Here is a 25,300-nt window from a genome sequence, read left to right as displayed (position 1 = left end):
ACGCAGTATCACCCGAATTCAGAGAGAAATTTGTTAAAACTTATTGCAATTGTTCATTGGGGTGCGATAATGTATTTACGTGGGATTACCGAAACATTTAAGTGATGTTCAGTACATATGGAAATACAAAAAGATCACGCGCGGAAAAGCCGACTTTCCATTTATAGAGCAATATATATACATTTGGGGAGTTAAGATTTGTATCTCAATAGGGGGTTAATGAGCTCGCAATATTAACCTTTTTCTTTCTGCAAATTAAATTCTACTTTTTTGAAGTATTAGAAAAATAAATAAAAGTGTTTGAAGTATATCTAGATAAAAATATTTCCTATTAAGTGTAAATGGGTATATAAAATGAGTAAAGGGCACCATCCTGCCCGGACCAGTTTACTGTCTTATGTAAACAATACACGCGCCATCAAGCCAGTGACATCACTCATACTTACAAAGGTCAGTCATCTTATACAGAACTTTTGTAATACCTCTGTGAAACAGATTGCCATTGGTAAAAGAAAGGGGGTCTGGTCCCGTTCTTCTTGAGTGGAGTAGCCTCCCTTGTACTGTGTTTTTAAATGAAAATTATGGCTTGAAAACAGAGACTAGAAAGGCGTTAGAGTTACGCCCCTGTTAGTTCTCAACAGCAATCTAGTCCACGAGGCAAGATGTTGTAGCAGTTTGTTTGATTTCACCTTTAAATTAAATGTAGCAAACGTGACAGGTAAAATATTTGAATAAATATATAGTTGTGAACACCATTATGGAATTAACTGCTAAATGGTAACTAGAAACATAGCTTCATTAATGTCAACATTGTAAAGAATTTGTAGATAATTTTCGGACAACTACTAATAAATCTAATTATCGTTATGTATCCTCAGCTACTCTGTGTCGGAAATAGAGGTCACAATGACCCAATTTAAATTACCCTTCAATTTCAATGCTAGACCTTTTAATTATCCTTCAATGCTAGACATTTAAATTATTTAGCATTGTATTTATGTTATGAACAAATTACACAATTTGCTATTTAAATGCTGTTCTGATCAATTCATGAATCATGACATAAATGTATGTACCTGTGTAAAGTAGCTAAGTCTATAACATAACTCAACAATATCATCAATTTGTCAATTTAAATCAACATTGATGTTTTGATCTTACCGGGAAAAGATGGGCTTCTGATATCCAATATTTAAGACAAAATAAACATTTTACCATTGGTACACGAATCGTTTACCATAATGCGTTTCAGGCTCATTCTAACAAGGGTCTCGAAGAACAAGGCTAGACATTTAACAAGTCATGTCAAACGGTGACGGCATATTCATATCAGAAGAGTATGCGCAATAAATACTATGTAGAATAGAATAACCAGACGCTAGAAATTTTCATTCGATTGAGACTTCAGACATATTTCGCCGAACGTAACTGATTTGAAATTAGAGTAAAAATGGAAACGATTGAATGTAAATCAGTTTATATATATTCCTATTACATTATAATATGCATTACGACCCATTTGTGTCAATTTCTAGGTCCAAAATATTAGTGATTTATAATTGTCGCCATTGGCGAATGTCTATGGCGGTCACTGGTGTGGGGAGGGGGGGGGCGAATGTCAACAATTGGGGGGAAATATCATGTTGACATAAATGATGATCATATTAATAAAACATAAATTTCTAGGACTGTCCATCTCTAAAGAACTTAAGAAGTGTATATGATGCCCCTGGACAACTGTTTTGATTTGTGGCGAGGTGGGATTTGGGTAGAGCAGGTGTGCTTGTGAAGGGGGGGGGGCGTAAAATTGGCGTGAAATGAGATCACATTGATTTAAATGATGATTTTCTTAGAGCTTGGTAAAAACATTACTTTTTAATTCCGCTGCACATTTCTAAATATGTGTATAAGATTCCCATTGTATGGGGTGGGCAAGATATAATTTTGGGATTCAAAAATGACCTAAAAAGTGTTTTCTGGTTAGCTTTTTCGCTCAGTACCAATTTTGTCATTCAAAATATTAAATTATAATGGTACTTACTTTTTAAGAGATCTGGAAATGTGAATTAAAAAACACAGTAAACAAGAGATGTGTTTAGATATTAGTTTATTCTTATGTTCTTCATCAAAGGATTTAAAATCAAGTTCATAATATGAGCGGGATAAATATCTTCTTGATGGCTGATCAACAGCTTGCATATATCCTTTGGATATGCTTCAGATACCCATTCACATGAATACTTGCTAAATACCGTACATCAGTGCTGTCTTGAAGTCCCTGCGCATCTTTTGCATTTTTTGGAAAATAAGCCACTCTAAAATGCACTCAAATTGATTATTTATTATTTGATTAAGGATGCATTATGCGCTAAATCTGCCTAATTATTTCAGATCAATCGTTTGACCTCAAATATAATTAATTAGACATTTATTCCCATTGCAGATCTTTCATTTTACTGCAAATACCATTAATTCGACATTTATCATAATCAACTCTCTAGAAGTCGGATGGTTTTGATGTTCAACAGATTTAAATGCAATCGCAATTTTTAATTAAAAAATCGATAGTCGAGACTTTATTATTGTAATGTTCGGTAGCAATGAGAATTAACTTTCTCTGAAATGTTTTGATGAGCCTCTATTCAATTGGATTGAATGAAGTCAAGAGATTATCTACTGTTGATATTTTAACTTGAGTTCTCTCAAAGATGCATTATGTAAGATTTCTGTAAAGAACTGACAGTACTCCTATAACAGTTAAAAAAAAAATTTCAGTCGCATTACATTCTCTACTCTGGATTCTGTACCCTTTCCTCCTGTCTCGTGTAAGGTTTTGGTGCTGCTATTACATGTGTAGCTTGTATTTCTGTCTCATTTTTGCATTAGACAACATTGAATCCATCCAGCATTAATTGAACAAAAACTATCATATTTTTATTATTTATTATTTTACTGATTATATAATCAAGGAAACTGTGATGGGTCCGAAAATGAATTATAGTGACATTTTCAATAATTATTTGAAACGGCTTACTGAATTATTTGTTGAGGCAATTAAATTGTCAGCCGTAGTCCATGTTTTCTTAAAATTTGAAATCCGAGAAGGGTAATCAAATATGTTACTCATAATTCATAGAACATTGGTTGAGACTTGAGTTTGTTGGGTTTTGAAGTACATATATTTTCTTCAGGTTTTTCTTTATCAAATAATCAATATTAGTCCAATTGTCTCTATGCCAACTGCACCAGAACTCAATACTACATCATCTGATGTGCAAACTATTGATTTCTACAAGTTGATCAGTTTGTGCCGGCAAGGTATTACCGTACATGTATATTAGTTGACTACGGTACATGACATAAAAGAAGGTCTACATTTTAAAAATTAATTTTATAAGCTCACATTTGTACAAAAAATCGTGTTTTTACTTGTGGACTCTCTAGAGGCCAAAATTTGTATTTGATTTTAAAAACTGTTGAACTATATCACTGTAACACCATAATAACAGTTGAGTTCTAATTTTGTGAAAATTGAACCAAAAATGGCCGCTCCCTGTACCCTAATTAAAGATACATCATGGGAAATAAGATAAAGAGATGGCAGTTCTCGCTATAATAGTTAAAAACTAGATAGTGTAAAGGTAGTTTGCTGAAAATTTCAGTCAAATTGATCTACTATGAGCCTAGAAACAAGCGGGTGAAATTTTTGCACAGTCTCGGTCATCATTACTAAAATCATTAATATAAACAGCATAGTCTCGATTATCCACTTTTTTTGATTTGATTATCAGTGGCAGTTAGCGGCATATAGGAATCTAATCCAGCCAACATCGAAGGCTAGCCTTGACATCGAGAGTTTATTGATAATTTAGATAACATTTCAGGCCTAAAGAAAGACTTGTAATAAGCAGATTTTGCTCTTGCATAATGCATGTTTAATACTAATAGTGTAAAGTATGAAATATCAAGGTTCTTGACTCCCTCTAGAGGTCACAATTTTTATTTGATTTTGAAGATACTTAAAATTTATTCTAAAGATCTCGGATCCATTCTATTTTTACGCATATTTTTATTTGATTTTAAAAAAAACTTTTAAATAGATCACTGTTACACAAAAAATTGCTTTTTTTGCAAAATGTGGGTGTATCTTGCATGCCACTTGTTTATTCCTGATAAAGGCAAGCCTGAGCTGCTCTTGAATCAGACTTTGATAAATTACACCAAAGATCTGATTTCTGCTTGCTTGGTCCAGTCCAGTCTATGAAAAAAAAAAATCATAAATGATCAAATTATTAATTTAAAGGACAATATTGGTGCCAGTCATTATCACATATGTGATAGAGCTGGTTAAACATTTTTCAAATATAATTTTAACACAGAGATCATTGCTACGATAGCTGAGTAATACAGGTTTCCTGAGTCGGAAGTGACGAACGCCAAAGGAAAACACGAGTCATCTCTCTATATAACTGACTGATGTGACGAGTGATAACGGATATACAGCCGAATTTCTGCTCACTAATAATTCCTTTGAAGACCAAAAGTTGATATATGGGACCGTAAGAGGATACCTGACAATTCAATAAAGTAATTGAATGTCATTAGATAAGAGAACACGAGAAAAAAGAAATAGTCCGTACATTTCCTTGTTTATATTCATTTTATATCTTAAAAAAACATGGTAATGCACGTTTTTCTGTTTTTCTTTCGTCTTCACTTATCTAGTGGCAATCAATTCTTTTTATGAATTTTCAGATATCCTCTCACAATCTCATACAACAACTTTTGGTCTTCGAAGGAATTATTAGTGAGCAGAAATTCGCCCGTATATCCGTTATCACTCGTCACATCAGTCAGTTATATAGAGAGATGACTCGTGTTTTCCTTTGGCGTTCGTCACTTCCGATTCTGGAAAACTGTATTACTCAGCTATCGTAGCAATGATCTCTGTGTTAAAAATATATTTGGAATGTGTTTAACCAGCTCTATCACATATGTGATAATGACTGGCACCAATATTGTCCTTTAAACAGTATAGATGCCCTTCACAAGTAGCAAAAAGTTTTCTGTGACTGTTTTCTGTTTAACTCATCAAATATTAAGGTTGTACTTACAGTATTTGTTTGTTTATGTCAAGTGACATTGACATAGATAGTCTGTGTATGTCAATTGACATAGACATAGTCTGTCTATGATTAAAGATGTGTTATGCAAGATTTAGATAAAGATCTGATTCTTGCTATAACATTAGTTCAATAATAGATAATGAAAACTAAATATTATACTGAAAATTTCATTCAAATTACTTTTCTGAGCGAAGTTATTGGTGTTGTAATATTTGTAGCTCAGATTGTTTATTATCGTAGCAACATTACTTGTTAATTGAAACTCTGCCTCGCTTCTCCATTTTTATACGCCCACATTTTTATGTGGACCTAAATTGTTCGTCTGTCCACAATTTGTTTGTGGACACTCTACAGGCCACAATTTTTTATCCGATTTAGATGAAACTTGAAATGTATGTTTATAACCCAGAGATCTTGGTTCCTTTCGATATCTGCGCATATCGGACCGCAACTTTCTGGACTTTGGTCCCTGATTGTACGAAACGGAAAAGTAACGTTTTTAGCTTGTGGTCCCATTTGTAGTCACAATTTTTATATGCTTTAAAAAAATGTTCAAATATATCACCGTTACACCATAATGATGATTTAGTTTGAATTTCCTGAAAATCGTACTGAAACTGCCTGGTAAAATGGCTTTTCCTTGTACGCAAATAGTGTAAAAGTATGTAATACCAAGTTTGTGGGCCCTCGTAAAGTCACAATTTTTATCAGATTTTAATGAAACTTAAAATGTATGTTTATATGCCAAAGATCTCGGTTCCTTTCGATATTCGCGCATATCGGACAGTAATTTCCTGAATAATGGCCCCTGATTGTACAAAAAAATCACATTATTTTTTTAACTCGTTCTCTGTCCATTTCTTGCATGGCATCCGCTTGTTACGTTTATTTGTCACTTCAGTAAATAACTTGTCACTCATATTATCAACGTCACATTTTGATTTGTTGGACACAAGTAGGCAAACAAACATTTCAGGCCCTGGACAGTAATTGCAATTTGTGACTCCAATAAAATATCAATTATTCATTTATCCTGACATTCTTTTCTTGTTAAATATTGACCAGTTGTGAATCATAATACAAATTGTATTGTAGCACCCAAATTGCAATACATATAGTATTGTGACTGCATTCACAATACCTAGCACTACAATTAGTTAAACTTACATTATGCAAGAGCTAAATCTGTCTATTGCAGGTCTTTCTTTAGGCCTGAAATGTTATCTAAATTATTAATTAGACATTAATTAACCTATCCAGACCATAATCAACTCTAGATGGTACGCTAACCTCAGATCTTTAGTGGATTGTGAGTAGATTTACTGCATAACTTTCCTTCACGTCGATTTAACGATTAAATAGATAATCGAGACTATGCCTATGCTGTTTATCGTACTGACTTTAGTAATAATGATCACGGCTAGGCGGAAATTCAATCGCTTGTTCTCGGTTCATAGTGGATCAATTTGAATGAAATTTTCAGCAGATTGCCTTTACATTATCTAGTTTTTGACTATTATAGTGAGAACTGACAACTTGTTATCGAATCTCCCATAATGTATCTTTAATTATGTGTCATTTATTTTTTGGAGGGGAGGGGGATTGTGAGGGGGAACATCACCCTCACTGTTGGCTTTTTTATAAATTTGAAGCGAAATGAAATGAAATGGGGTTTAACGTCCTACTGTTCTGCTCCTAACCTGGGCTAATGAAGACGGGCATACGCCATACAGTGTGCTATGAGGGAAATTTTGCCCGGACAGTGGCACTACGGCCTACTCTTATATCGAATTCCAACTGCCAAGGGATCTTTTACGTGCACGCCAATGTGTACACGGGACCTCGGTTTTTCGTCCCATCCGAACGACTAGACAGCTTTCCTTGTCAGCCCCTCCGTCCTGCATCACTGACAAGGGAGAACCACGCCGGAAAATCTGGATGAACTTTCTCGGCCAATGCAGGGATCGAACACCCGACCTCCAGGCTAGCGAGCTAGCATCTTACCCACTTAGCCACGTGATCCCCTAAATTTGAAGCCAAATTATAGACCTGCAATAGGCAGATTTAGCTCTTAGATAATGCATCTTTAAAACGTCATGCTCGTATAAGTATAGTAATGACAATAATAAAAAAAAAATTATTCTTATTCTGCCAATATTTTTTGTGACATTTGTTTGTACTTCTCATTATCTTGACAGTATTATTTCCTGAATTGTTCATCAACAACCATCTAAATCTCGATTTTCTAATCAGTAATTTAACACTTATTTGAAATAACTAGAGTTTTGTATTATATTGTAGAATAAAGATTGGTTGTTACCATCTATGTGGTAAATGGTAAAGCCGTGAAAGTTGTTAAGATTGTCTTAGTTTGAATACACAGAGATCAGTGCATGTAAAGGTAAGCTTACATATTGTAACATATTATTAAAGGAGAATGCTATATAGTAAAAGTTTAATTTTATCATTTTCAAAGTTCGTTGTGTAACGCATTTCAGAATTATTTATTTTTAAAAAAAAGTTTTAGTAAAAAATACCATCGGCGTCATTAAACACTTTCGGATTTCCGCAATTAATTAAACACATAACAATTAATGAGCTGAAGCTAAATCACATGACATTACGTAAGAGACAACACTCGTGTAACAGTCGATGTATATTTCAATATGGCATCGACAGAAAGTGACAGCTTGTCAGACATTGATTTCGCCCTTATGTTCTTCCCTATCAGTACGAGCCAATTAGAAATGCCAGAAACAACGGTGACGATGATTGTTTGCAAAATTCGACCATTTCTAGTGACAAATAGGCACTAAAAACAGCATAGGCCTACCCTGTCTTATCACCACAGCCCTTCGATTCTCGATAACTTTTCTTCGCTTCATTTATTGATGTTCAAGCTTCCTCTGCGAAAATACATCATAGAAAAACTTTAAATTCCATTAAGTTTACCCTAGCCACAGGGTAATACAGTATTATATCACCAACAGTTTCGGCCAGTTTCGGGACTATTCTGCGTTGGAATATACACCCTGGTGATAATGTAATATTTCATACATATGGAATATTTGTAGATGAGCTAGGTTTTGGGGTGTATAGCTCATTTGTGGAGAAGTATAAATAGTGAAAGTGGTCACTGCATTTTAAGTCCAATTCCAAATCCATTTCAATATTACTTTATATACAGTTTAAAAATACATTATTTACAAGATCATATCAAAGGGTTACTAAATGTCTTAAGCCTATCTCATCTGATGTCCCTGTATATTTTTCATTGTCTTCTGCCTGTGAAGGGGTCTTTTAAACAAACTAATTTGCATACAGACAAAAAGACAATCAGTTCAACAAATCAGATTAAGATGAAATGAGAGAGAGAGAGAAATGTAGTTTAACATCCACTCGACACAAACTAGGTCATTTCGGGACTAACATATGGTTTAATTTTATTTACATGATTCGCTTGCGCGTAGGGGTCTTTAGCAGTGGGAGGAAACCGGAGGACTTGGAGAAAACCCACGAGGTTGAACAGGCGACCCTACTCCTTGCCACGTACAATAGGGGATTCGAAACCACGCCAGTCGACTCAATGACATACTGTATGATACAGAGCGCGCACGCTAACCATTCAGCCATCCAACCCCCCTCTATTAGTGAGAGTGATGAAACTTAGTGCATAGTTTCATTACATCAATACCTTGACTGAGTTCAATAATGAGCATTTTCTGCTCAGGGTAAGCAGAGCGATAAGCAATTTGATTGGTCAAGACTTTGGAACATAACAACTCTGCTTTTAATTGAGGTCCCGGTTGTACGTGACAAGGAGTAGGGTCGCCTGTCCAACCTCGTGGGTTTTCTCCGGGTCCTCCGGTTTCCTCCCACTGCTAAAGACCCCTACGCGCAAGCGAATTATTGAAATAAAATTAAACCATATGTTAGTCCCGAAATGACCTAGTTTGTGTCGAGTGGACGTTAAACCCCATTTCTCTCTCTCTCTTTTAATTGAGGTAGAATGTTTAAACTTGATATAGATGTTCATTAGGTATTGTTTAATGGTCGAGAGCAAGACATTAATGTTTTTACAATATATTACGCAATGTCTTAAGCTCGAGAACATTAAACAACTTAAAATACAGACACTTGCACGTGCTTTGCAATGAAATACATCACTCGAGTTCAATATTTTACCAAGTTACACTTGGCACATTGCCCGTACGATTATCTGAAATAATGGTACTCCAACATCAAAGGATGACGTCATATCTGTATTTTAAGTGAATGTCTTGACTGAGTTAATGATTAACATTTCAAGCTAAAGCTAAGCAGAGCTAAGCAATTTCATTGGTCGATGCTTTGGGACAAGATAACTTTGATTCTATCTGATCTATCTGATAGAGATTGATGAAACTTAGTGTATAGTTGATAATCAGCTTGATACTTTTGCAAAAAAAATAAATGTGTGATTAATTAATATGTGTCATATCATATATTTATTTTTGGGATTTTCATGTGGACGTATATTGCCGTCGCCCCTGTCAGTCCGTCGACAATCTGTTTGTGGATACTCTACAGGTCACATTTTTTATCCGATTTTGAGGAAACTTGAAAGATAGGGTTATATCCCAAAGATTTTGGTTCCTTTCGATATTTGCATGTATCAGACTTTAAATTCCGGGATTATGGCCCCTGATTGTATGCAAAAACGCATTTTTAGCTTGTGCTAGAGGTCACAATTTTTTTCCAACTTTTAAAAACTGTCCAACTATATCACTGTTGCACCAAAATGATGATCAAGTTCGAATTTCGTGAAAATCGGACTGAAACTGGCTGACAAAATGGCCGTTCCCGGTACGCAAATATTGTAAAAGTATGTTATACCACATACTCCTTGCAGTGTTTCGTTTGATTAGAGCTAATCCCACTTAAAGGACAATATTGGTGTCAGTCAATATTACATATGTGATAGAACTGGTTAAATACATTCCAAATATAATTTTAACACAGAGATCATTGAAACGGGAGACATGTTACAAGTACGTGAAGAAACGGAAAGTGACGCCAAACATGACAACCACGAGTTGTCCTTCTATATAACAGACTGAAGTAACGAGCGGTAAGAGACAAACGATCGAATTTCATTTCACTGATAATTCCGTTGAATTTGAAAAGTTATTATATGGGACGGTGAGAGGGTATCTAACAATTCAAAAATAGTGTGAAAGTATGTAATACCAAGGTTGTAGACACTCTTAGAGTTCACAATTTTTATCTGATTTTGACGAAACTTAAATTAAAGTAGCCAAGTCTTAAACTCAGTATCATCCAGTCTTCGACATTGTAAACACGACTTATTGGTCAATTTAAATCAACATTGGTGTTGTTATCTTACTATTTGTAATGAGCAACTTAGTAATTATGATCCCTGATCATATGAAAAATCGCATTTTAATTTTGTGGACCCTGTTTTACAGGTCACAATTTTAATCAGATTTAAAAAAGAATGTTTAAATATATAACCATTACACCATAATGATGGTAGAGGTTGAATTTCTTGAAAATCAGACCGAAACTGCCTGACATAATGGTCACTCCACGTACGCAAATAGTGTAAAAGTAAGTAATACCAAGGTTGTGGACCCTATTAGAGGTCACAATTTTTAACTGATTTGGAATATTTGATGAAACTTAAAATATATGTTTATATCCCAAAGAACTGTTCCTGTCGAATTCATGCATATCGGGCCGTAACTTCCTGGGTTATGCCCCCGATTCGATTGTACAAAAAATATATTTTTATATCCCAAATTTCTGGGTTCCTTTCAATACTTGTGTGTATCGAACAGTAACTTCCTGGATTATGGCCCCTGAATGTACGAAAAATCATTTTGTTTTTAACTTGTTCTCTGTGCATCTCTTGCAAATCATGGGCGTATCTTGCATGGCAACTGCTTTTGTATTTTTCTGGACACAAGCTACCCCAACAGTCGGAAATAGAAATAAGTGTAGGTCATAGCATCATCTGTTGTGGCAAAATTTCCCTCCTACATGTACCTCATTGAATGTCGTGTACCGGTCTTCATTAGCTTGTTTGATGCCGAATGAAATGGACTCTAATATTTTCACACATCCCACCCCACCCCCCTCTCCTTTAAGAGATGAAGAAGCCTGATTACAACTTTTGATAAGTCAAATAGCTAAAGATCATCTGATTACCGGTACCATATTTGTCTTGTATTACTGATGTTAGACTAGTAAGAACTAGAGACCAGTTAAATGTTAATTATTTCTGACAATTACTTAGTGTCTTGTAAGTGCTCCCATTACCTACAAAAGTATAAATATCTAACAGCCTTTGTGGACTGCTCAGACGACTTAGCTGCTGCGGGCATATGTTTCGTTGCCTTTATATTCCGGTAATCATGTTGATTTAGAGAATGCTTCAGGTTAAAAAGTACCAACTCAATTACATTACTCAATTTCATTCTTTTTTCTTTTTTTTTTCAGATTGTTAATTAAAGCATCAGAATGTCTTTTATTGGTTCCACTATTGGTCTAATCAGACATTATCTGTGTATTCAGAAGACAGTTTCAGCAAAGTCTTTACCAGTACAATTCCGTGAACCATACATACTCACTGGTTACCGTTTACCTAATAAAACCTGGTCATATTATATCATCAGTTTATTTCAATGGCATAATGAAACCATCAACGTGTGGACACATCTTATAGCATGTATCTTTGTCTTAGCAGAGTTAGCCATGTTTGGTCTTCAATATGACCTGTTTGGTAACAAAGATGGTGGAGCCTTATTAGCATTTGGTCTAAGTTCCATTGTCATGTTTTTGATAAGTTCCATGTCGCATTTGCTACATTTAAAATCTATTAAAGTTCATTATATTTTAAGTTTAGCTGATTATGCTGGGATAAGTCTGTACGGATCTGGAGCGGGTATAGCTACATTTTATTCTAGCGCCCGACCTGAAGTTTACCAAATCATGGCACCTTATTACATAATTGGCAATGTTTTTGTTGGTTGGCTTGTTTATGCCACTTGCGTCATTGCCAAACTCAAATTTGTTGGTCCTCATCAGTTGGAAAGAAAACTACTACAGATATTTTCATTCACTATTCAGGGTGCGTGGATTCTTATACCTATACTATCAAATTATTTTCATTGTTTTATGGATGAGAAATGTAGCTTTATGGATCTCAACCATATGACAATGTCCTTCTTTCTCTGTCTTGTGGAGGCTGTGGCCTTCGCTGCCCATATTCCAGAGAGGTATAGGCCGAAAATGTTTGATTATGTTGGCCATGGTCATCAGATATTTCATTTGTTGTGTATTTATTCTATAATTTATCAGATGAGAAGTGTTGATCTGAATATTAAGCGAGGTCTGGCCAATCATACTCGTATGAATATCAATGATGTACTTATAGGATTTAGTGTTTTAATTCTCTCACAAATCATAACCACTTTCAGTATACTTGGTCTTGTTGATAAGAAAGTCAAAGAAATTGCCAAGAAACACTAATCTTTATATTTTCTAGGTTAATCCCACTTTTCTTATACAATTACTTGGTCTGTTTTGGCAAATTTGATTCCTATCAACAAATATTTAAAATTGGGGAAAAAAAGTAATTAGCAGTATTGAAATATTTATTTGAATGTATAGTACTATGTATAATTTTTACATCCATATGTAGTATCTGATGTCTTAAAAACCCATGTACAACATACACATTTCCTGTCCGTGATATTTAACAGAAAAAAACTTTGGAATTTATTCAACAGTTCCCCGTTTTAATAATTTCCGAAAAGACAATTCAAAGTATGCACTATATTTATTGATTTCCTTCTCATACCCCAGCTTGGTATTGAGTAATGTATGTTTAAGTTATGTGTATTATATATGGCGGTATGTGTTATTTATATATATATTTGTATGGGTCAGGCAGGGCTCTCATTTCGTCCATATTTGCTAGTCAATGACCAACTGACATTCTGGCTGATCAGATGAAATTTCATGTAACTGAAAAATCTGACAGTCAGTTTGTATGTCAGGATATTTTATAATATATCACTAGATGAAGGTTAGACATTAAATAATAAAATCAAATTGTTAGTGCACAAAATAAATATCCTGTGTAAAACATTGAAACCTGTTGACTGAGAGTCCTGCTGCTATATTTTACTGGATATTCATTAGGGATAATTAGTGATGGTCCGATATAGCTACTGTCGGTTTTACCGATATCAGATATTGACAGCGAAATATATTGGCCGATACAGGTACAATTACCAATAATAGTGGATATAAAACTATTACACATTGAAATGTCTCGAATGTCATCATAATCGATGTAGTTACATGTCATTGTTAGTCAGGAAACAGCTGGTACTATTTTACCTCAGGAATCAAACGGGAACACACTGTTATTTTAAGGAAAAAATAATTGGTTCACAATTCCTCCGTAGACAAAAATACACTCCATCTATTGTGAATTAAAATCATTTATATTTAGTCGAGATTATCATTTATTAAATATTGACTATAATTCCCAAACTTGTTCAGCACCTGTATTATATCTATGTCAGAATGGTTCATGCAGTAATGATATGACGTCAAAGCGATAGCTTCCCATTTGTCAACAGTGGCAATCGCGCAATATTCTCCCGCTATTCTAATCACGCGTATACCAGTACCATGGTGAGTTTGATAAAACGAAGGAAGAAAATGCAGCGAAGTAGTAAGATTTGAAACTATTTGACATCAGCAACAGTGATCAAAGGAGGTCCATTGTTTATTTCATAGTTTATAAATTTTATTCAAAAGCCTAAATAGGTATTATTGTTTGAGTTTGTGATCTCTTATTTCTGGTATATAAGCCCACTGCATGATGACGTACAATATCGGCACGCATTGAAATGGTATCGAAGAGAGGCCTACGTTCTGTAATTCTATCTTTTTGATAATCATGTAATGGGTTTATTCCATATTCCAGTCACATGTTTTATCAGGTGGACTGTTGTACGTTTATGTTTGTTTGCACTTGCGCAGAAATGGTATTTATAAAAAAAAAAAAAAAAAAAAAAAAGACGCTTTGAGAGATCCGAACTCTCAAACAATGTGTGAATAAGGATTAAAAAAATAACCTAGACTGGTAAGGATTTGCACTGTTTATTATTTCCTTTTACGGCCTCTATGAGAGTCTTGTATTGTGTCTAATTAGCCACGTGCACAGCAACTAAAATAATCATACTGAATGTCAAGCAAATTAATGCTTTAATTGTTCACAACTCGAATGATATTTTAGAGTTATTTACCGAGTCCTTTTAAACAGATATCGGCAACTCCAGTATTTGCAAAATGGCTGAGTATCGTCCGATACCGATTTCTTCCGATAGGCCACTTATCGGCCAATTACCGATGTTGGAACCGATTATCGGACCATCACTTAAGATAATTGTATAAAGTAGATGTATAATTATAATAATATCATTGTAAATATTAAGTTGGTGTAAATTTAAGACATTTTACAGAAGACGAAACTAAGTATTTTCCAGTATGTCAATATGAATATGCATGAAAGAATTCACTATTATTAGTTTTATTCTGGATATGTCTTGGTATAAAGGTAGTTATAATACACGATGAAACTACAAGACTATATATTCATATTGCATGTAAAAACTGAGAAAAAACATTCAGTGTAGTCATCAATAAGATGTCAGTTTTGCAGTGAAATTTTTTCTAAGCAATGGGGCACAATTTTTTCATTGCTTTAATGATCATATCAACTTTAGTTTTATAGAAAATATCATTGCTATACTGTAGTATATAGTATATTCAGTAACTTTCTTAATTCGCTGTATTAATTATATTTAAGACACTATATTGCCACTGGCATCAGTTGCTTGGTATTCTGTTTCAATCAAACCAGTAGTAAAGCCACCTTTTGGTTCCAGAAGGGGGCAAATAAGTAGTGATGGGGGCATTTTGGCTGCATTACATCTCACCAGTAATTCCAGTCAGATCAGTGATGCTTTTCCATTGCGTCACCGTATATTATACCAACGTGAATTATATCACTGGATTGAAAGAAAATTTCGTTTGATATAATAATCCTCAATTTTGCGATATCAAAATTTTGTTTACTTACTCTGCTGATATTTTCATTCAATTGATGCCAGTGGGAATCCGGGCTTTGTATTATTTACTATTTCCAATTTTATTGTACTTGATGTTATAACTATATGAACCGTGTTTACTGTATTTGACAGAATTAATACAGACTCGAAAGAGGACACATGCCATTGTTTTATCACTTTAAAAATCACCATTTAAAACATTTAACTGTTAACTCACCTTATTTGTCCATTTTACTCAACACTATCAGTTGTAAACTAGTTTATCATGGCTCCATTTTGTAAGAAACTATGTGCTTTAAATGATTTTCCTGTACAGGCAAACCATGCCACTTATTCTATTAAATAAGTTGCATATATTATATAATTATCTTATTTAATTATTTATAAATGTTGTAAAGATATATTTATATTTCAACTTTGTGAGGATTGAATATTTCTATTATAAGAATCTCAGTGTGTCACATGTTTAAGCTTTCTTCCATAATCACTTATTATCAATTTAACACAGTTTTCTAATTACAAAATCTCATTTTTTAAAAATATTTTTTGTTTCCATATTACATTAGATTTTAGGGCAGTTTTATCTTTGAATTTTACCATAAAAATATACATTATACATTAATAAATGTCATAACCTTAGACTATCCTAATTATCAGAATTCCAAGCACTGACCTACTTTGTGTAAGGCGTTTTTTTGCACCATTGATCTTTCAATGCCTCAAAAACCAGTAATAAAATTTAGCTCTGGTAAATTAACAGTTAACATCTTCATACAACCGTAATGACTCACCAGATTTGAGTCAAATTTTAAATAAACCTGATTGGAATATTCAAAATGTAAATGTATTTTTACCAAGAGCTGAAGATCTCGAAAGTGCTTAACAAATAATTAAAGATACATTACGGGAGATTAGATAAATAGCTGGTAGTTCACTTCTCACTATAATAGTTAAAAACTAGATAATGTAATGGAAATTTGCTGAAAATTTTAGTCAAATTGATCCACCCTGAACCGATTGAATTTTGGGCCTAGCCTCGATCATCATTACGATAAAAATACCTTAAAAAAATATAGTCTCGATTATCCATTTTTATACGCCCACATTGAAATGTGGTCGTATATTGTCGTGGACACTCTAGAGGCTAAAGTTAATATCTAATTGACTTTAAATTTATACACAGTGTTTAAGGTCTTGAGACGAAGAAGCCTATTGATTTTCAGCGATTTGCGATAATTACTGCCAGAGTTTTCAGCGATTTGCGATAATTACTGCCAGAGTTATGGCTCTTGATCACTTTGAAAAATCTTGTGGACGCTCTAGAGGCCAAAGTTAATATCCGATTGACTTTAAATTTATACACAGTGTTTGAGGTCATGAGACGAAGAAGCCTATTGATTTTCAGCGATTTCCGATAATTACTGCCAGAGTTATGGCCCTTGATCACTTCAAAAAATCTTGTGGATGCTCTAAAGGCCAAAGTTAATATCCGATTGACTTTAAATTTATACACAATGTTTAAGGTCATGAGACGAAGAAACCTATTGATTTTCAACGATTTCCGATAATTACTGCCAGAGTTATGGCCCTTGATCACTTCAAAAAATCTTGTGGATGCTCTAGAGGCTAAAGTTAACATCCGATTGACATTAAATTTATACACAGTGTTTAAGGTCATAAGATGATGAAGCCTATTGGGTTTCAGAGATTTCTGATAATTACTGCCAGAGTTATGGCCCTTGCTCACTTCAAAAAATCTTGTGGATGCTCTAGAAGCGAAAGTTAATATTCGATTGACTTTAAATTTATACACAGTGTTTAAGGTCATGAGACGAAGAAGCCTGTTGATTGTCAGCGATTTCCAATATTTGCTGCCAGAGTTATGGCCCTTGATCTTGATCACTTTGAAAAATCTTGTGGTTGCTCTAGAGGCCAAAGTTAATATCCGATTGACTTTCAATTTATACACAGTGTTTAAGGTCATGAGACGAAGAAGCCTATTGATTTTCAGCGATTTCCGATAATTACTGCCAGAGTTATGGCCCTTAATCACTTCAAAGAATCTTGTGGATGCTCTAGAGGCTAAAGTTAATATCCGATTGAGTTTAAATTTATACACAGTGTTTGAGGTCATGAGACGAAGATTCCTATTGATTTTCAACGATTTCCGATAATTACTGCCAAAGTTATGGCCCTTGATCACTTTGCAAAATCTTGTGATGCTCTAAAGGCTAAAGTTATAATTCGATTGACTTCAGATTGATACACAGAGTTTAAGATCTTGAGAAGAACAAGTATATTGATTTTCAATGAATTTTTATGACTTAAACAGTTAAATCCATGATATTAAAAGCTTTGCATACAAAACGTTAGCATGGGGCAGAACTTTATAAAAACCAAACAAATTCTAATAGTTTTCTGATAATTACTTCATGAGTTGTTGCTCTTAATCAGATTTTAGTGTATTATAAATGTTTCATTACCGAAAAAAGTAAAAATATGCGGCAACCCTTGTTGACTGCCCGGACGATTTAGTTGCTGTGGGCGTATGTTTCGTTGCCTGGCAACCTATCTTTTGATTTAATCGGAAGCAGCAGTCCGTGTTCTAATCCAGCTTATATATCGCAGGCTAGCAATGCCATCGAGCGTTGGTTATGGTCTGGATAAGTTAATGTCTAATTAATAATTTAGATAACATTTCGGGCCTAAAGAAAGACCTGCAATTGGCAGATTTAGCTCTTGCATAATGTATGTTTAAGTACATGTTTCAGAATGTTGCCATACTGTTACTTATATATATACCCACAATGAAAGAGAAATTTCCCATTCATCTTCTGCAAATAACCAAAATATCTTCCATGCTGTATTACTTTGTGCCTTTTGTATTGAATAAATTGTCTAAATGTTAAGTTACGTATATGTGCTGATGTACATACATTGTTATGTTATTTAGCTGTCCATTTTCTTCAGAGATACTGATTTATATAATTTCATATACTGGTAAATTCTTTGTAATTTTTATACGCCCACATTTTCTTTGCCCCTGTCCGTCCAGACATCCACCTATCCATCCATCCATCCACAATTTTTTTTTTTTTTTGTTGACACTCTAGAGGTCACAATTGTTCTCCAATTTTAAAAAGCATTTGGAATCTAGAGGTCACAATATTCATCCGATTTTGATGAAACTTGAAATGCATGTTTATAACCCAAAGATCTTGGTTCCTTTCGATAATCGTGCATATCGGATTGTAACTTCCTGGATTATGACTCCTGATTGTACGAAAAATAAAGTTTTTAGCTTGTGGATCCTCTAGAGGTTACAATATTAATCCCATTTTAAAAACTGTTCCAACATAATGAATGTTGAGTTAGATATCGAAATGAAACTGCCCAACAAAATTGCCACTCCTTGTGTAAAAGTATGTAATACAAAGGTTGTGGACCTTTTGGCTTGTTCAGTAACCATCTCTTGCAAAATGTGGGCGTATCTTGTCTCGCAACCTCTGGTTGTAATATGGAGTCAATTTTCTTATTTTGGTCTTTTGAATAGTCATAATATTATACTTGTATAATTTTTTTTTTAAACATCTTATTAAATTATAAGCCATAACATGCTAGAATAAGGTTAAATTAAGACCATACATAATCAACATTATTCAAATCAAACACTTTTAACATAAATTATGGCTACTTAAAGTTTACATTGGTTTTTGTATTAAGCAAACAAAGATAATCAAAATTGACAAAATTTGACTATCTTTTTTGTGGAAACCAACTTTTTTTTCTATAAGTTTTTTTAATACTTGGATGTTCTTAATTACATAACAACATCATTCTTCATACATTAGAATATTTTTACCTTTAACAATGAGATTTATTTATGTTATGAGGTTATATCAGGGAAATATATACATTTTAAAGCACCAAATATACAAAACTAGGTACTTACTATAGTCTATATTAGTGTTATAACATTATAAATAATGATGTCTCAATATGAAAGGACCTTACAATAGCCAATATCAGTGTTATAATGTTTTAAATAGTGTCTCTGTGTATGAGTAAAGGACTTTATCAGTGTTATGAATTATGATGTCTGAGTGGATGAGTAAAGGACCTTACTATATAACCAATATCAGTGTTATAATATAAATAATGATATCTTGACTCTCGAGTCTTGAGTGAATGAGTAAAGGACTTTATTATAGTCAATATCAGTGTTATAATATTATAAATAATGTCTGAGTGTGTAAGAGTAGGGTAAATATGATATGTTGCTATTTTTGTTGTAGGACTACTCTCTGTAACTGCAGCTTGTGGCAGTCATGTCTATTGCTGACAAGAATGCATATATTTACAGGTCTTGGTATTTGTGCACACAAAAACATGATTCCGGTAAAAGAATACTGAATAAGAATTGGTGGCAATAATAATTATAAAAGTAATAGTCACTAGCACTACTAGTCATTTTGTTAAATTATTTATTTCTATATCACTAGGTCTATATGTATGCACATCACCCACCAGAATGTAAATAAATCATAGCTTATTGACCTTGTCTGAAAATTTCATCTCAAAATATTGAGCCATTTGGAAGTGTGATTGCTAAAATGATTAATTTTGGTCAGTTGTTTACAAGTAATGGCTGTTGTAATGAAGCCCACAAAACATGACAAGTTTATAGATTCGATTATCTAGACACTACTGCCATTGTTAGTTGGGAAACTTGTTGCCAATTGAAGTAAAACTGACAAATATTCCGAATAAACACTTGAATCTTTAACACAGAATTAACCAGTTTTATTCACTAAAATATATCTGGGATTACTCCTTTAACATTTTAAGTATTTTACATTTTTGCTCAATGCTAATTTGTATTATTAAAGTAAACCTGATAACTGCATACATTTCAAACTGAACCCTGTAATTACATGTATTGGGTGAGGTGGTGACATTTTAGATAATTTAGTTAAGTTTTGTTTAATGTTATTGAATGTTGTTATTATATGTTTATTATGAAAAGATAAAAGTTTGTATTATTTACAAAGATCTGAACATAAAACAAAAGAAATAAATAGGCTTTAATATATTGTTAACATTCCATAAACACAGGTTGATCTTCAGTTAATACAGAGATTAATCAACTTACAGTGCTGCAATTATGTAAGAAATAGAAAAGAACAACTATTAATAGAAACATATAGGGGGGTAAATTGTTATATTCATAACTCTATTTATATATGTAGTCTTTATGCTTAGTTGAAGTTTAAAGAGATCACAATAATCAATGTTATTATGAGGTGACATCTACAAAATAATTTACAAAAATACTAAATAGCCTTTAGAACAGGTTAGATACAGCCTATTAGTTTTCTTAATTTTTGTAATTTATTTCAGGGCAATAGAAAAATGTAGATTTTACAAATGTACAACACTTATTTTTGCCATTGTCATTTTTAAAGGATGGTTCCTAAATATTCAATTTTTTAAACATTTTTCTTTTTGACATTTAAGTCATTTGAGAGGGTAATTAATTTTGAATAGTATCATATTCAACAAAAATTTAATTGATTACCCAAAATTCAAGCACTGGCATAATATTACATAGTAATATAATTTCAGCACAAAATATAGTCCTAAAAATAAACACCAGTTTAAATGCACAGTCCATGCAGAAAATATTTTAAATTTATTTATAGTTACAATAAATAAACATCACTATAATATTAATAATATCCAGCACTATTCTAAAAAGTGTGTACTATTGTGGGTTCTGTTTGTGTGCGGTGCGGTCCTCCAGCACTTACTATTTATATAGAATTATACTTACATAAAGCTACAAGCTGTACAAATTTAAGACTACTTTCTTAATCAAAAATTTATTAGCCATTTTCTAAAATTATTGTATTAATAATTATTTTGTCCTATTCCCAATACAGAAAGACAACAAGCAAAATTGATGTTAATAAATAATCATTTTTATATGAATTCTATTCGTGTTCAATGTCTATTTTTTAGGATTGTCACTAGGCCTAGTCTTTGTTTATACCTGCTTGAAATGTTTTTTAAGATCTTGAAAATTATTATTTGGTTTAATCTGTATTTGTAACGTATGAATAAAAATGTGCATTAATGATTTTGTTTATATCGAAAGATTAAAAAAAAAACTTTATTCTCCCACTCTTTTCATTCTTAAGGTGACAATTAGGTTCGCCTGTCCAACCTCATGGTTTTCTCCGGGTCCTCCGGTTTCCTCCCACAGCTAAAGATCCCTAGGCGCAAGCGATTTATTGAAATGAATTTGAACCATGTGTTAGCCCCGAAATGACCTAATTTGTGTCGAATGGACGTTAAACCCCTCTCTCCATTCTTAATTTTTTTCGAAATTTTGATTATCATTAGCCTAAGGGAGGTAACCCTATTTAATTTTAATATCAAACGGTCTCAGACTAGCACTTATTTGCCCATTGACTTCAATGTTAAATGGCTGTAACATCACAGGCTGTAGCTTTTTGCTCAACATTCCGTTGGTTCCAATCTTTATAGGCACAATGGGGACCACATTTGGCAATATCCTCATCATAAATTTGTAGGGGGTTGACCATTTAGATTTTTTGCTACGGGGATTTGAAGTTGACTGGGGTGAAAATCGCACTTCCGACACAACGATTGCTCTGCAGAAAGACACTTTACACCCCCTATCCTAGATAACAAACCTTAATCTCTCAACCCTCCGTGTTTCGAGATAAGAGATGATGCCATTGCCTTCAATGTAACACATGTGGGAGCGATTCGCACCCGGATTTGTAAAGAAAATTGACAATATTTTTAATCAAAACAACGATTGGTTATTGTTATTTATAATATTCCTGCCACACCCAACTACAATTAAGCATATAATCCTACCTGAAACGGGTACAAATCCCCTATTTTTAAATCAAAGCGACAGTAGATTGTTTTTTCCGACATTTTAAATTTACTTCTGTAACACATAAAGGCGGGGCCTCGTGTGCAATAGCCAGTCAAAGTTCCCATCTGATCAGAGTTGCGTAGAAGTAATACGGCGTAATTATGAACGTCCGAATCAATTGTGATAAAAACAACGCTTGATTTACAAGTCAATATTTGCTGATAAACGAATGTTGTTTCAGTAGATTGGACTGCGTATGTGTAATAAGTACTAATAGTATAAAATTCACTTATTTTTAAGATGGTACATACATTAATAAAGAAATTGAGTTTGCCACTTGGAACTAAAGGCATCCAATCATAGCTAAAAACAAGCACATCAGTATATCTCAGCGTTTTTAGTTACGTTCTAGTCGCTACCCCTATCCCTTCGCTGTAATATCATCAGTATTACCCAAAACTGCTATGAAATTGCAAATTTGATCCCTTTTCTCCAATTCTAGACCAAAAAGTCAACCCAAAAATGCAGGAAGAGGGGAGAAAAAAATTATGGGGAAAATTGTCTATTTATAACTCGCACTACATTCGTCTATTAATAACTCGCACTACATTCGTCTATTTATAACTCGCACTACATTCGTCCATCATGAAATAAGGGGAAATAATTATTAGTCTTAGTCCAAACAAGAGATGAAATGAAATGGGGTTTAACGTCCTATACTGTTCTGCTCCGACTGATTAATGTAAAACAAGGAACAAGTGTACGTAGCACCATGGGTCGTCTGTCAGACGTGGAGAGCGGCCATCGTTCAAAAGCGGTCGCCACATCCTACGTATGACCCATGCATCTTTTCTTACTACATATCTTGAGATCGTCTAGTATTTTCACCTGTCGTCTTTGCTTCCACTTTACGTTGTGTATTCTATTCTTCTTGTCTATCTCAGTAGTTCAGACGTTTGTCTTACCAGGAATAACAATGCAACAGTTCGTTTTTACATTTTATATATCATAGCTGGATACGTAGATACAAGCGTAGTAAATTACAGTAAAGTCATTCTCTCAAACCCCATCCGGGGTGAGTCTGCTGATAGAAATTGCTACATCTTTTCCCTTCTACAATCAAGCTGCTCACGTATATACTAAACAGCAAAAAAACCGTCAGTACGATTTCAAAATCAGAGAGGCACTTTAATCGAATCATTCTAGAAAACGACTTACTAAATGGATCAAAGTAATTTTTTATACGCCCACATTTTCATGTGAACGTATTATGCCGTGGCCCATGTTTGTCCGTCCTTCCGGACGCCCGTCCACAATTTGTTTGTGGACACTCTACAGGTCACAATTTTTATCCGATTTCAACGAAACTTGAAATATAGGTTTAACTCCCTACGATCTCAGTTCCTTTCGATGTTTGCATGTATCGGACCGTAACTTCATGGGTTATGGTCCCTGATTGTACGAAAAATCGCGTTTTTAGCTTGTGGACACTCTAGAGGTCACAACTTTGATCCGATTTTGATGAAACTTGAAATGCATGTTTATAACCCAATGATCTTGGTTCCTTTCGATATTCGCGCATATCGGGTCGTAACTTCCTGGATTATGTCCCCTGGTTGGTCGAAAAATCGCATTTTTAGCTTGTGGATTCTTTAAAGGTCACATTTTTTTTTCGATTTTAAAAACCGTTTAGATCACCATTCCACCATAATGAAGGTTGGATTGGAATTTCGATAAATTGAAATGAAACTGTCCGACAAAATGGCCGCTCTTTGTATGCAAATTGTATATAAGTGTGCAATTCAAAGGTTATGGACTTTCTAGAGGTCACAATTTTAATCCAGTCATAATTTGGAACAGAAATTTGCTTTCATTACACCAGTGTTAAGCGGGTTGAGCTCTAATCAAACGAAACACTGTTGTTGAGTGGGATTAGGTCTAATCAAACGAAACTCTGCTATCGAGCGTTTCAAGCCAAACAAATTCACTGAAGCTCTTTGAAACTTGATGTATTATGAAATATGCTTTTTATACGCCCACACTGAAATGTGGTAGTATATTGTCGTCGCCCCCGTCGGTTCGGCGTCCACCATTTTTTGTGGACGCTCTAGAGACTAAAGTTAACATCCGATACACAGTGTTTAAGGTCATCAGACAAAGAAGCTTATTGATTTTCACTGGTTTCCGATAATTACTGCCAGAGTTATGGCCCTTGATCACTTTGAAAAATCTTGTGGATGTTTTAGAGACCATAGTTATCATCTGTTTGATTTTATATTTATACACCGTGTTTATGCATAGATATAATCGTTTCGACTGACACACAGAGTTTAAGGTCTTGAGACGAACAAGTACATTGATTTTCAATGATTTTTGGTAACTTGAACAGCTGAATCCATGATATTAAATGTTTTGTATACTAAACGTTAGTCTGGGCCAAATAAATTCTAATGTTTTTCTGATAATTACTTAATTACTTATAAGTGTATTATAAATGTTTCATTACTAACAAAAGTAAAAATATGCGACAACTCTTGTTGACTGCCCGAACGATTTAGCTGCCATGGGCGTATGTTTCGTTGCCTGGCAACTTATCTTGCGCTGTATTTGTATTCAATTTTAAAAATCTGACCGAAACGGTCAGACAAAATGGCTTTCCTTGTACGCAAATAGTGTAAAAGTATGTAATATAAAGGTTGTGGACACTCTAGAAGTCATAATTTCCATCCGATTTTGCTGAAACTTGAAATGTATGTTATAATTCAAAGATCTCAGTTCCTTTCCATATTTGCGCACTTCAGACCATAACTTTCTGGGTTATGGCCCCTGATTGTACGAAAAATCGCTTTTGTTTTTAGCTTGTTCTCTATCCATCTCTTGCAAAATGTGGGCGTATCTTGCCTGGCAACCGCTGGTTTTATTCTTTTTTAAAAATTTCTGGGTTTATTAAAATGTGCTATCTCACATAATATAAATTGGAATGTTGTTGCAAGTCATGTTTCTAATTGGGGGTTGAGGTGGGGCGTGGTTTGGCGTGGCATTACCTTCATGTAAATTGGTGATGGGGCGTGATAAATGAAATGAAATGGGATTTAACGTCCTAATTAGGA

At 33.9% G+C, this 25,300-nt stretch overlaps 1 protein-coding gene across 1 annotated transcript; it reads left to right on the top strand.

Moving 5' to 3' along the window:
• Nucleotides 1–639: 639 nt before the first annotated feature.
• LOC126819650 (membrane progestin receptor beta) lies at nt 640–21,407 on the top strand. Its single transcript, XM_050547808.1, has 3 exons — nt 640–718; nt 7,428–7,527; nt 11,628–21,407. The coding sequence occupies exon 3, from the start codon at nt 11,649–11,651 to the stop codon at nt 12,657–12,659; it is 1,011 nt and encodes a 336-aa protein (XP_050403765.1). The 5' UTR covers nt 640–718; nt 7,428–7,527; nt 11,628–11,648; the 3' UTR covers nt 12,660–21,407.
• Nucleotides 21,408–25,300: the final 3,893 nt, after the last annotated feature.

This window comes from Patella vulgata, chromosome 4 (genome assembly GCF_932274485.2).
Source record: "Patella vulgata chromosome 4, xgPatVulg1.2, whole genome shotgun sequence".
Taxonomy (NCBI): Eukaryota; Metazoa; Mollusca; class Gastropoda; family Patellidae; genus Patella; species Patella vulgata.
This window is presented reverse-complemented; position numbering and strand designations above follow the sequence as displayed.

What these genes read in the sequence shown, in the direction of transcription:
- LOC126819650 (XM_050547808.1), top strand. Translation starts at nt 11,649, where the DNA reads ATGTCTTTTATTGGTTCCACTATTGGTCTAATCAGACATTATCTGTGT.